Source organism: Quercus suber, unplaced genomic scaffold (genome assembly GCF_002906115.3).
Source record: "Quercus suber isolate HL8 unplaced genomic scaffold, Cork oak 2.0 scaffold_10, whole genome shotgun sequence".
NCBI lineage: Eukaryota > Viridiplantae > Streptophyta > Magnoliopsida > Fagales > Fagaceae > Quercus > Quercus suber.
In genome coordinates, this window is record NW_027069476.1 from 1,935,558 (window position 1) to 1,948,426 (window position 12,869).

Genomic DNA, 12,869 nt, shown 5'->3' on the forward strand with positions numbered 1-12,869 from the left:
GTTCAGATTAGATATTACAAATCTATAGGTGTATCTAAGGCTATTTTATTTAAAATTATAAATGACATGGAACTCTGTACACTGTCAGATTCAGGAAACACAATCTTAACCGCTCTATTTCAAGTGAAATAGAGATGAGTGATAGGACAACTTCTGGTATCTTTCTTCCTTTTTCTAACTAGTTGTGCCATATCCATATCACCATGGCAATTGTATATGTAGTATATAACTATATATTTCAATCAAACAATGGTGAAGAGAACAGCAGTTCGGGATTCTCAAACTTTTCAATGTATTTCTTCTTTTTGTTCTAACAATGTAGGGAAAATTTTCAGTGTAGGATGTAGAATATGTTTATGACAGTTGCATTTTCTGTTTACAATTTGCTACACTTGTTTCAAGCTATGACAGTCATGTAAAATGTGTTTTCCTACCAAGTCAATTACAACAGTTTTATATGACTTGTGGCTTGTGTTAACTAATGACATTTTACAGTCGTTTCTTGCTACGATTGTTGTACGGATTGCTTTCCATCCTATTTAGTTACTAAAGCCATAGGACTTGTCATTATTGAGTAACAAGTGACAGTAGTATATCTCACTAGAATTCTGCAACAGTATTAGTTTCACAATAGATGTGTATATTACATAGTTCAAAAGAATCTCGTAATCATTTAGTATCTTTGTATTAATTTCATACTTCCATGATTTTGTGGCACCCATGCTATTATGCAGAAGAGTTGCTTTAGCAACTTCAGAGGCCCACCAAACTCTAGCTTTGTTACCTAAATTCATGGAATGGATATTTTCTGACTCTGGGTAAGTTTAATGCCATAGTTACCATAACCGAAGACATGTTTGTTGTGGAGCATGTGGGTATGTAGCAAATGGCTTACAAATAATTTCAGGAAAACTAAAATCCAGTGAGAGTATTTAGTTTCATTAAAGGTTATAAAATGCATGCTTGCAAGTACTTTGTTATAAGAAATGTTATAAGGATTGGGTTTCCCAATGTGTTTTGTTGATACATAATATCTTGATGTTAGAAACTTCAGCATCTTGTCAAGATTTCCCATTTAGGCTCACATAACTTTCTTGAAAGTCTGATTTTTATTTATGTGAAATGATTTCTCATTTCCCAAATTTATCAAAAAGTCGCAGTTTTCAATTATGTTTCAAATTCATGATTTTGCCATTGAGTCCTGGCTCAAATGGCAGTTCCTCCTTCCACAAGATCGTATGGAAGGTGAGGTCATGAGTTCAAAAACTCATTATGTGTGTATGTCATTAATAATTTAAAAAAAAAAAAAATCAGCACCATTTCGGTCCATAAAAAAAAAGGCAGTTGAAAGTTCATTTCCTTCTTACTATTCACAAGTATGGACACAAAACCATATTGGATACAATTTACACAATATCAAACAGAAGACAAAACAAATCTAACACATCACAAAGTCAATTCCCCCCATTCCAATCAGACCTTTATTTCTTCTAACTATCTTGGTTAAACTTCGTTTGTGTATCTACATTTGAAATCACACAAAGTGGCTGATGAATCAAATGATTTCAGATTTCCTGATACTTTCAACTTTCTCCAATGTAGGGAATATTCACAATGCTTTTGTTACCCTGCAGCAATTGGAAACCACAAGAAGTTTAATATTTGACAGCCAAAGTTAATGCAAAATCATCTTTAAATCATCTAGGACTTTCAATGCATTAGGCTAAATTAGTAATAGCTGTACCAAGAATGCTGGGTAAAGAGAGGAAAAAACCTTGTAGATGAGTTTGCATGTCTATTCTTTCTATTATCATCCACCTTCATTGATGCAGCTTCCTTTTCTCTAGCTGCTGCTTCTCTCTTCATTTTCTTGGACTCTACTTCGATGGCTTTTGTCAATGCATCAACCTTCTTTATGAGCACCTGCATGGAATTTTACCACATGCAATCAATACTCTGAGAGAGAGAGAGAGAGAGAGAGAGAGAGAGAGCATAGTTTCTTATACATTACCTTTATTTCTTCATCTTTAGTATTCAAAGTACTTTCTTTCACATCACAAAGCTTCCTTAAGTTGATGACTTCCTTTTGAAGTCTATCATACAGCAATCCTGAGACCACATCTTCATTACTTCCTTTGTTTTGTGGATCTTCATCGCCTCCACTTTTGGATTTTCTTTCTGGTGAGGCTGTTGTTTCATCATTATCTGTGTTCTCCTTTTCATTGCTATCAACAACTTTACTTCTAGATGGCCATATACTTTTTTTCAGCATATTTTCACCAGAAGCATGTTTCTTTTTCAAGTTATTTGCTTGTTTGAGCTCTAGAGTAACATTGGCTGTTTCATTTTCTACAATGGGGTTTTGCAATGGAGAGCTTATACTGACAGTAGAAGCCCTTGGCTGGGATGTAGACCTTTTTCTTAGTCCACCATTGCTTGTTAAAAAGCCAAATATGTTGCTGGACTTTTCTGTTTTTGGGGACTTACAGAATCTGTTAGGGTTGACTGAGAAACTCAAGGAATCCTTCAAACCTTCTTCAATTATTTTAAGTCTCAGCTTTAATTTATCCTGAATTAAATTCACATTAGTACAGATATTTTACTGATTTAAGAGATCAAAAGAAAAAACAAGATAGGAAATTATATGTTGACCTTAAGTTGTGCTTCTGCCTTAGCTGTTCTTTCTGATATGGTTAGTTTGTCTCTCAGTCGCTGCATCTCTGCCTACATTTGCAGGGTATGATTAATCAAACAGAAAATAAATGTAACAAATGTGTTCTTCTGTATATTTACTTGAGTTCTAACATTAACATTGCTTTTCTTGTTTATACTTCAATGATATTTTTTGTTCTTGTTTTTAAATATCTTTGATCTTGTATGGATTTAGCTAGCTAATTAAAACTGCAGAACCAGTCCCACATTCACAATAAGGGTATGTTTAAAGTGGAAAATATTTAAAAAATTGGACTTCCAATAATTTTATGTGAAGAAAAATACCTGCATAATTCTTCTCTCTTCCAACCATTGCTTGACAGGCATTACTTTGTCATTTTCATCTTTCCACTCATTAGCCACCACAGTTGCAACTCTGTTTGCTGAAACTTTGACTCTTGCTAGTTCCCTTTCCAGTGTCCTCTTTTCCTCCTGAGAAGTTGGACAAAACCATGGTTAGAAATTTGAACAAAATCCAAAAAATCGAAATCATCAGAAGACTTGGTAAATAAATTTTCAGTGGAACACTTGAAATCACCACATATCTATGAAACATACATGCAATTCTTCTATCTGCCGCCGGTAGTCACGTATAGCATTAGCAGCAGCTCCACCTGCTAGAATAGCCTCCTCAAGTTCTTGAATGGTTTGGCTCAGCTTTTCAACCTCTAAAACCTTTTGGCGATTGGTTTTCTCAAGAATTCTGTTCTCCTCCTGCATGTGTTAAGTATAACCTGGGTTAATTACTGAAACTTCATTATCTTGATCAGAATAAAAGAATCTGATGCAAAATCATGCCTGGCAAATCTCTATCTGTCTCTTCAATTCATAGTTTTGATTTTGAACCTCCTCTACTATTAAAGCCCTTTCTAGAGCACTTCTCAAAATTCTCTCTGCTTCAAGCAGGGCAGATTCTTTTGACTTAGTGAGACGTTCCAGAGCCTTTTTATCCTCCTGCATTGCTGCAATCTGAAAAGGCCAAGAGTGAAGGAAAAATGTATGCATTGTGAGCTATCAACAAAGTTGGTATATTGCATTGGTTTCTAAAAGCAATTTCCTTATAAATTTCATCACCTACCTCATTCTTGTACATCTTGATTTCAGCCTCAAGAGGAGCAATGACTGATTCTATAGGAAGAGAATCATCCTCTTTTTGGTTTGCATACACCCTTCTTAGTGTTGCTTCAGCAGCATACTGTGCTGCCAATGCATCTTTCTTCTCACTTGTAAGTTTCTTGACTTCAAGATTCTGCATTTCATCAGTTTTTGACACAATGAAGTATCGCACATTTAAACAGTCCATAATTCCAAACAATATTTAGTGACTGCTAAATATACCTTATGGTCAAGAAGATTTTCAGTAACTCGGAGTTTCTCTTCCATTTTATCAACTTCATTTCTGAGCTGGAAAAAAATTAATGAAATTCAAACAGAATTTTAGTAGTGAAAATTTGTTAAAAAATAGTTTCTTCCTACAAAACCAAAAACTTCCAATGTACTTAGTACTACAAAATTTTGGTCCTGAAATGTGAAATAATAGTACAGATTAACATATTACTCGCATGTCTGTCCTGTTAATGTGCACAAGTGTGTGGAAATTGAGTGCCAATGTTTGCATATGTTTTTTTGATTACCTCTTCTACAGCCTTATCCTTCAAAGCTTCAGTGGCTCTCAATGCCTTGATTTCACCTTGAGCAGCCCCCAACTCCCTATCCTTCTCTGAACATTCAAATCATGAAATGCCTAAGCTTTTTTTTTTCTTTAAAGAAAAAAGGAAATCGTGCTTTGAGGTGGTTATATACTCCATAAGCTAAATAAATTGGAAATAAGTTTTGAAAACGAGCCCTTAGAATAGGATTAAAAAAAAAAAAAAAACTAAGAGAGATACAAAGAGAATAGCAAGAATTTATTAGTAATGGCATAGTTCAACTCTAAAAACTCATGGGGAAAAGAAGAAACTTGTACATGCAGTACAGGCAGCATCACACGAACCACAACACTGGTCCCTACTACATATGAACTCTAGGATAACATAGAACTAAATCAGAAAGCAGAACTACAAATGATCCTATTGAACTCTCTGTAGCAATGGACACATTAACAAGTTTAATGTCATGCTAGGCAGCGTGTGTGTGTGTGCGCGCGTTTGTTTTGATAAGAAGAGAGAAACCTTTGAGTAGGTTCTGGAGGCGATTGAGCTCTAACACAAGAGGGTCTGGGTGAGAAAGAGAGAGCTCATCACATGCAACTTGTTCTTCATGACTCACCATTTTTGGTTTTTTGGATTTTTTTTTTTTTCTTGGTGCTTGGAAGTTCAAGGAATACAAAAAATCAAGTGCAAGAATAAGAACAAAGAAGTGGGTTTTAAAGGGTTTTAATGGGTGATTGAATGACAGACTTTATCTGAGGAAGAGTCATATATTTCAAGGAAATTGACCGCAAAGAGAGGGATGGCTTTCCCTTGCTATGAAGCAAAAAATTGAAAGGCACATATCATGACTTATAAGCCGGCCTAGCCGGCTGTTTTTGCTCCTCTCTTCCCTCCTCTTTACAGTAACGGTTACTTCTTCCTTATCATCATTTTTATCTTGAACCTCACTATCTTAAACTAATCCATAACCTATAGATATTCTTTCTTCCAAATATGTATATGTATATATATACAGACATATATTAGTATTTTGTTTTTTAGAAGAAAAAAATATACACATAAGTTGAGTATAAAAATTCATACCTTTTCCATGGTTCTAAGTGATGATGACTCTATTCTGGTGCAAGCTGCATATAAATGTTTTAAATTACAATTTCATATACGAACAAACAAATGTGAAACGCTTAATTATTTAATCTATTTGGCGATAGTGTATTTCATGGTTAAGAATTTATATCTTTTTATGTCTAACTGTAAATATGATGCCATATCATTTTAAATTTTAAATGGTGTAATATAAATACCTTTTTAAATTTGTAATATCTAATTTGAATAATTTGAACTTTTGAAGTAAGAAATGATTTTCCTATTTAACTTTTATATTTGGTAATTTAAGAATGGGTATGCCCATTTTCATTGTTGAAGAGAAGGATCAAAGGGATAGGGATCAGTTGGTTACATGTGTTGCAACTTGAGTTGCAAACTAATACGTGATTAGATAAATAAAACCCAAATATGTGAAAAATTAAAACAAGAAAGATAGAATACAAACCATTAGAATATCTAATCTTCCCACTAAAAATATAGTTTAAAATTACTACCAATTTTACTATAAAAAACTTACAAATTGATACATTAAGGTATGTTTGGATACCGCTTATTTTGCTGAAATTGAAAAATTATTGCTGAAAGTACTATAAATAAAGATAAAAGTTAGTTGAAATAGTACAGTGTGACCTATGAATAGTGTCAAAAAGTGCAGTAGGATCATGAATAGTAGCAAAAATAAACTAAATAATGAAATAATTTTCATTTTTCATTCCACCCAAACGCACACTAATAATATAATAGTAAAAAACATTTTCAAATAACTTTTTGAAGGTGATTCTCTTGTGATTTCATTGGCACTCACTGGAAAATCCCTCCCTCCATCATTAGTAGCCTTGGTTGTCTATGGAATTATCTACTTCTTGCATGAGTTTCGTCAGTTTGAGGTCTCACATACCCGAAGGAAAGGAAACCAAATAACTCATTATGTTACTTGAGTTGAGGAGAGCTCTTGCTTCTTAGAACACGCTCTCTCAAACGTTGTAATCCATTTTCATTCAACTTAATAAAATTTCATCTTTCCTATAATAAAAAATATATAATGGTAAATAAAATTGTCAAAGAATTGTTTGTCTTACTTACTTTTAAAGTTGACACATTATTTTTTATTTTTTTGAGCCTTAAAATTGTAATATTCCTATCATCAACAAAAAAAATCACAAAGAAAAAGAATAAAATCCGTGAGATAAACATGCATTTTTTTTTTTGTCCTTATCTTGATGAAAGTGGTTGATGATAGGTCTAGTTCTATTATTGTTATCATTTATGTGTTAAAGACTTTAATTACATAGTAATATATATCAAATATCATAGAAAAATCCATTTCCTCCGCTAGGGTCCTTTGCAAATGATAAGAAGGAGCAGTGTTGGGTCTGGTCATTATCTGAATATATTGATGGAAAGCTCTTGTTTTGGAGTAACTCAATTGCTTAAGCGCTAAATCAGTCTTTAAAAGGCAATGACTTTCTACTTAGTGGAAGTCACTCAAACAATTTTTTGAATAAAAACTAAGAAAATGAGGTATTTGATGACCTCTTGATTGAAAGGGACAAACTAAAAGTGGCTTGAAAGAACAACATATTCACTAGTGTAGATGGAGCCATTCATCTTTGCTTAAAAGCATTATTGTTTATACAAAAATTATATGAAGCTCCAGCAGCATTTGGACACTTAGCCATTTGGCAAATTCTTTTTTAGGGTATATGTTGGTGTGGCTGTTTGATTAGACGACAAAGGGAAGACTTCACCACCCCTCACCAACACCAGGTAACCCTTTAAAATAGTAAAAAAAACCAAAAACAAAAACAGAACAAAACAAAACCAAACCACCAAAATAGTCAAAAGGGTTCTTGATTATTTATATGTTATTATTTCTAGATTCAATTTCTGACCAAAGTAGCTGTGAAAGTGATGTGAAAGTGGGATCAAGCTAAGCCTTGAGTTGTTCTGTTTATTTTGTGTTCCTTATTGGTTTGAGTAGGTAGATTAAAGTAACTCTTTTAGAGTACTCAAAAGGGTGTCTCGCCCAGGTGTACAATTTATGGAATGGTTGAGATGGAGGGACCATTGATCATCTAAAAGGTTCATAGAAGGATTATAATTTAAAAAGAAAAGGCATCATAGTATTTTACTTCTATTAGGTTTTCATAAACTCAAAACTTTTTCTATTTTATTTGGCAATTGCAGCTGGTTATAGAGCCCTGAACTAGGACCTTCCTTCTTCTCAAAAAAAAAAAAAAACTAGGACCTTCCATGTCTTGTATGGTAGATTCAAATGAATAATTTGGGAGCCAAAGTACTACAAGAAGGGCGGAGCTACACGTATGAGTGGGGGCCATGGGCCCGCAAAAATTTTAAAAATATTTTAATATTATGTATAAATATTTAAAATGTTAATTATTAGCCTACAAAATGAAACTCGGCCCCTCCAAATATTTGAGCTAGTTTAATGATGTTTTTAAAAAAATTGTCCAATTGATCTAGTTGTTATAAAAAATGTTTTTTTTTTCACATTTATTTTTTATTGTAAAATATGTTTTTGTGTCTGTTAAAGTTTTGGATCATTCATGACTTTGAATATTTCATTAGATCAATTGAAATCTTTTTACTCACTTTGATAGACAATTTGGTAACTTATATTAAAAATAAAAACTTTAAGAGATTCACTACGAAGGATACTAAGTTATATGGGTATAGATGTATGTGTTTGTGCATATTTATGAAAGTTTGTATAAGCTAATAAATAGTATCATAAGTTCGCCTCTCAAACAAAAATTTCTAGCTATGCCTGTGACCAGAAGTCATCAAAATCGCATTTATGTTGAACTTCTTGTTGAACTCTAATTTGGCCACCCAAAAAAAAAAAAAACATTTGGAAATTTTTTGCTTAAGTGTTTAAACCAATTATTTGCATAAGCAATTTAACAAAAGCAATTTATTTGCTTAAGTGTTTAAACCTATAATTGGTCATGAAACCGGTGAACTAATTTAAGAAGCTTCTATGTAGCCATGCCTAGGTGAAATTAGTTCATAGGTCTTTTTCATTTTCCATAAAACAAGAATAACAACAACAGTAAAGCAACAACTATAATGTGGAAAAAGACAATCTTGAAGTAAACAACTATTCGAATCTTACGACGACAAAGAATCCCAATTAAAAGGCGGTAAACCAAACTTTACCCTTTGTAGCAATTCAATGAACAAAGAACAATGATGAAAGTAAATTTAAGTGTCAGAATCCTTTGGATTCGCCCAAAAAAATTGTCTCTGGCCCATTGGTCTCTCCAGGTATCAGTCTCGCAAAACATTTCGAGTTGGGCTGGTGGATTTTATATCTGTCTAACTTGTGGAGGGGCTAACTTAAGCCCATACTATCTTCACCACCCAATTGGCCTGGGCTTGTTCATTCCAATTGAGTTAAAGAATAGGTAGTTAATTGTATTTAGGTCCTATGCTTCTTCCATAGTTCCATTGAAAAGTCATGGTGGGCTTTTATTGTCCACTGTCCAATCAAGCCCAATTAGAGATCCCAGCAGCTTACTATTTGCCTATAAAAGTTATAGCAAGTAGTAACTAGCAACTATTCAGCAAAAAGAAGGAAAAAAAAATAAAGAGATGTTACGTGTTTTTAACAATTTTACAATATTTTTACAATAAATTATAGGTGGTTAGTTATTATTGGTTCAAATTTGAAACTAACACTAAGATTACTTTTTTGCCCTAATAATAACAACCAGTAACAACTTGCCACTTAGAATTTTTTGTAAAAATGTTGTAAAATTGTTGTAGACATATCATTTCTCAAAAAAATATAATTTATATTAGTAACTAGTAACTATACTCATGATTTTCCTTACCTTATAGACTGCGGTGGATTGGGATCATCATTCCAAATATAAGATTAATTTCATGGGACAGAAGAATCTATTTGGCTGCACATCTGAAGAGACTTTTGGCTATTATCTTAACCGACCAGAGTTCCACTTTCTCCTTTGTAACAAAAAATCAATAATGTCCTCCAAGGCTTTTATTATATTATCCCTTGACTAGAATCTGCCAATGGCATGGGAAAGAGAAACTGTTTGCTTTCCAGAAACCCTTGAAGAAGTTATCCTTTTTGGCTTTTCATTAAACGAAGTGCAAAAGAAGAATCAATTTAGCCAAGATAACTCTCCATGTATTCTTCTTTGATCAACTAATTCTTTTCCTGGATTCCATAAATACAAAGGAGAAAAAAAAGTTATTCCTTTCCTAACTTCTAATCTTCATTTAAATTGAAAAAGGACCATTTGAAAATGGACAAGGCAACCAAGCAATCAAGTAAATAAAGAATCTTTAACAAAACATTCCATTAGATCCATTGCAATGACTAATCTGCCCTTCCAAATTTCTGAATTGCAGTTGTCCCTGGGCAATCAATGTTGACAAATTAACTGGAGTAAAAACTAGACATAAAAAGGTTTTTATTTTTATATATTTATGAGTGAGTTTTTTGGCTAAGGAAAGGGGGTTGGAGAGATTTAAACAAGTAACTTCCATTACATGAGGCATGATCCTTGAGGACTCGAACCAAGTGTACTCTCCCTTGTGTGTGTCGGTTTTGTTTTTAAAAGAATATTAAAATCATGATCTGAATGCATTTGCTGCCCCCTTACAAATTGGTCTAACTTATAATGACATTAGATGACAATCTTATATTGTTTTACTAGTTTAACCGTGTAATCCTTTGCCATGAGCAGTACCACGTACATGTACAATATTTTTTACAATAAATTTCATAACTGCTGAATTATTAAGTTGTTATTAATATCATCTCATTTACAACTCGCCACCTCAATGGTTGTGAATAATTTTAGAGGGGGGTGGAATTTGTGACTCTAGACTAGAGGCTAGAGACTTATGGTTTGGCATATCAATTTGTAAATCAAAGAATAAATTAGTTAAATTAAGGGAGGACACTTTGGGAAACCATGTGTTCTATGAAAATAAGTGGAGGCCAAGCAAACTATAAAATTATTGAAACCATCATTTCCAGCATAGAACCTTAGGAAGAGATATATAGATAACCATATTCCCCAACAGAGAACCTCAAGAAAGGATATATATAATCACAATCTCTCTCTCTCTCTCTCTCTCTCTCTCTGTGGGGTTATAGTTATAATCCAAGCAGCCATGGACATCCCAGATAAGCTTCTGCAGTACAGATATCATTTTACCATAGCAGTATTTGTTCCATTAGTTCTTTCCTTGCTATTGTATGCAGCTCCTCGGCTTCTCACCATCCTGGCCTACTTTTGGCCTCTCTTTGCATCTACAGCAGTTTTGTTGATGGCATTAATAGCCTTTGGTGGTCTATCCCAGTTTTCGAATGAAGCTCATGGTGAAAAAGCAGGCGCAGGAATTCTAGATTACGTTGGAGGACAGCCAGAACATAGTTAAGATCCTCAAAATCATGTGTAAACTTATGAGGTTCAGATACAGATTTAGTATCCATTGATCAATGACCTCATTTTCTCTGTAACAATGTCTGCAAGAAAAGAATTTTCAAATTGCCACCTTGTTTTCCCCCCCTAAATCTTAAAGTGACTTGGATGACAGTGACAATGTAAATTCTGGTAATAATAAATGAAAGACAGTTTGGTTCTCTATGTACATAGTACCAACTTTTATGGCCTGAGAAATTTACTTTGTGACACCATTTCTTTTATCATTTTTGTTGTATACTTTTAATGGATTGATTGGGTTGTTGTGAATCTTGTGATGGGCTCCTAATTTTGAGAGGAACTTAATATAGGAATTAAATCATACGAAGAATTCTGGTGGGCAAGAAGTTGGTGTTTCAAGTTTCAATCATTGATCTCAAAAAATTGTCCTTTGAGTCTGCAAATCAATGTTTCCTTATAGGTCAAGTTCTTATGAGTTGTTTCATGATGAAATGAGTTTACTGATTGCCTTAAGATGTCTTAAGTTTCTGTTATGCATACACTATACATATGATATGCTTCAAGAGAGCTTGCATTCCTGCTGGTTTGGTTACCTTGTCTATTACTCTGGAAGTTCCCCTTCTCTAACAATGATCCTTGGGTAAAAGCATGAAAGTGCTTTATCCTATGCCTGTCTTTAAGCAAACCACTTCTGTAATACAAAAGTCGCAAAAGCCAAAGAAGAGACTTGAGCACTAACCTAACACCTAAGATGCACAGATACAAGTATGGTAATACAATATTTCTTGAAAAACCTAAGGTATGATACGTAGCAGATACACATATTAATTACTTATTAAATATATTTTTTATATATTGTTAAGCATTTACTTTTCATATATTGTTAAGCATATATTAATTTAAGAGCAATAATGGATAATAAAGTGAATTTATGGTCATTAAATGGTTTATAGTACAAACCAAGATCCAAAAGAGTAAATAAAAGATAACTCCTATTTTTTCTCTAAAAAAATGTTCTAAATTGAAAACAATATATAAAATATGAATAAAAATTCTTACAAGTTTGTGCTATCGCTCATTATCGGGGTTGGGTTACAACGATATCTAAGCAATATCACAGGCATATCCTAGACGTATTGGCACTTTTGTTTTGTATTATTTTTATTTTATTATTTTTTTTAACACAACTAGGCATGTATCATAGAGGTATCTAGTACAATTCTTGTACAATATGTATAATACATGGATAGGTTAGCAAAAATAGAGTATCCATGCATCCTAACACACACCTCCCTATTGGAGATATATATATATATATATATATATTTAACAAAAAGTGTACTAAGTCATAAATAAAGTGAGAACCCATGCAATACATACAGAGTTCCATGGGATGCAAAACTCATGGATGATCGAGATAAAAGTTTAAAGACTTAATTTTTCAAGGTTTTCTCAACTATTTTATCATAGAAATAACTAGACAATACCAAGTGAGTTACAAGGTTCTTGGTTATAAATGCATGACTTAATGAATTGAGTAATGAATGATTAATGATATGATATCGATATGAATTTGAGGTATGCCTAATAAGTATGCATGGAATGAAATCAAGGTGGGATTGATGATATATTAGTGTAATACGACAAGGGTAAACTTAGATGCAATATCTTAGGTGTAGTATAATGTACATTAGGTTTCTCAATTGCATTAATATGCTTGGGAATTAGCGCACGTTCAACAATTTTTTCTTCCTTTCTTTACCGAATTCAATAGTACCAGTCGACCATCTCACAGTTCTTTAGCGTTTAGCGTTTTGATTGTTGTTGAGTTTCCGTAACGGAGTGAATATATGAAGTTTAAAGCAGTCTAATCTTCACCAGATTCATCATCTCACGGTTTTGGCAAAAATATGTACTAGTCTTGTCACCAGTTCAACGAATTCATAGTCATTCC

The 12,869-nt window shown here is 33.1% G+C and overlaps 1 protein-coding gene across 1 annotated transcript; it reads right to left on the reverse strand.

Annotated features, from left to right (window-relative positions):
- Positions 1 to 1,329: 1,329 nt before the first annotated feature.
- Positions 1,330 to 5,294, reverse strand: LOC111995591 (microtubule-associated protein 70-5). Its single transcript, XM_024027499.2, has 11 exons — positions 4,884 to 5,294; positions 4,347 to 4,432; positions 4,051 to 4,116; positions 3,791 to 3,961; positions 3,511 to 3,681; positions 3,271 to 3,426; positions 2,998 to 3,144; positions 2,653 to 2,724; positions 2,012 to 2,569; positions 1,775 to 1,923; positions 1,330 to 1,628 (listed from the first exon to the last, which is right to left on the reverse strand). The coding sequence occupies exons 1-11, from the start codon at positions 4,981 to 4,983 to the stop codon at positions 1,610 to 1,612; spliced, it is 1,695 nt and encodes a 564-aa protein (XP_023883267.2). The 5' UTR covers positions 4,984 to 5,294; the 3' UTR covers positions 1,330 to 1,609.
- Positions 5,295 to 12,869: the final 7,575 nt, after the last annotated feature.

Bases quoted from the DNA above. Each gene is read 5' to 3' on its own strand.
- LOC111995591 (XM_024027499.2), bottom strand. From the start codon at position 4,983: ATGGTGAGTCATGAAGAACAAGTTGCATGTGATGAGCTCTCTCTTTCT. The intron at 4,433-4,883 runs GTTTCTCTCTTC...TTGAATGTTCAG, and splicing joins CCTCCAGAACCTACTCAAAG to AGAAGGATAGGGAGTTGGGG. The intron at 3,145-3,270 runs GTATGTTTCATA...CCAACTTCTCAG, and splicing joins GGCAGATAGAAGAATTGCAT to GAGGAAAAGAGGACACTGGA.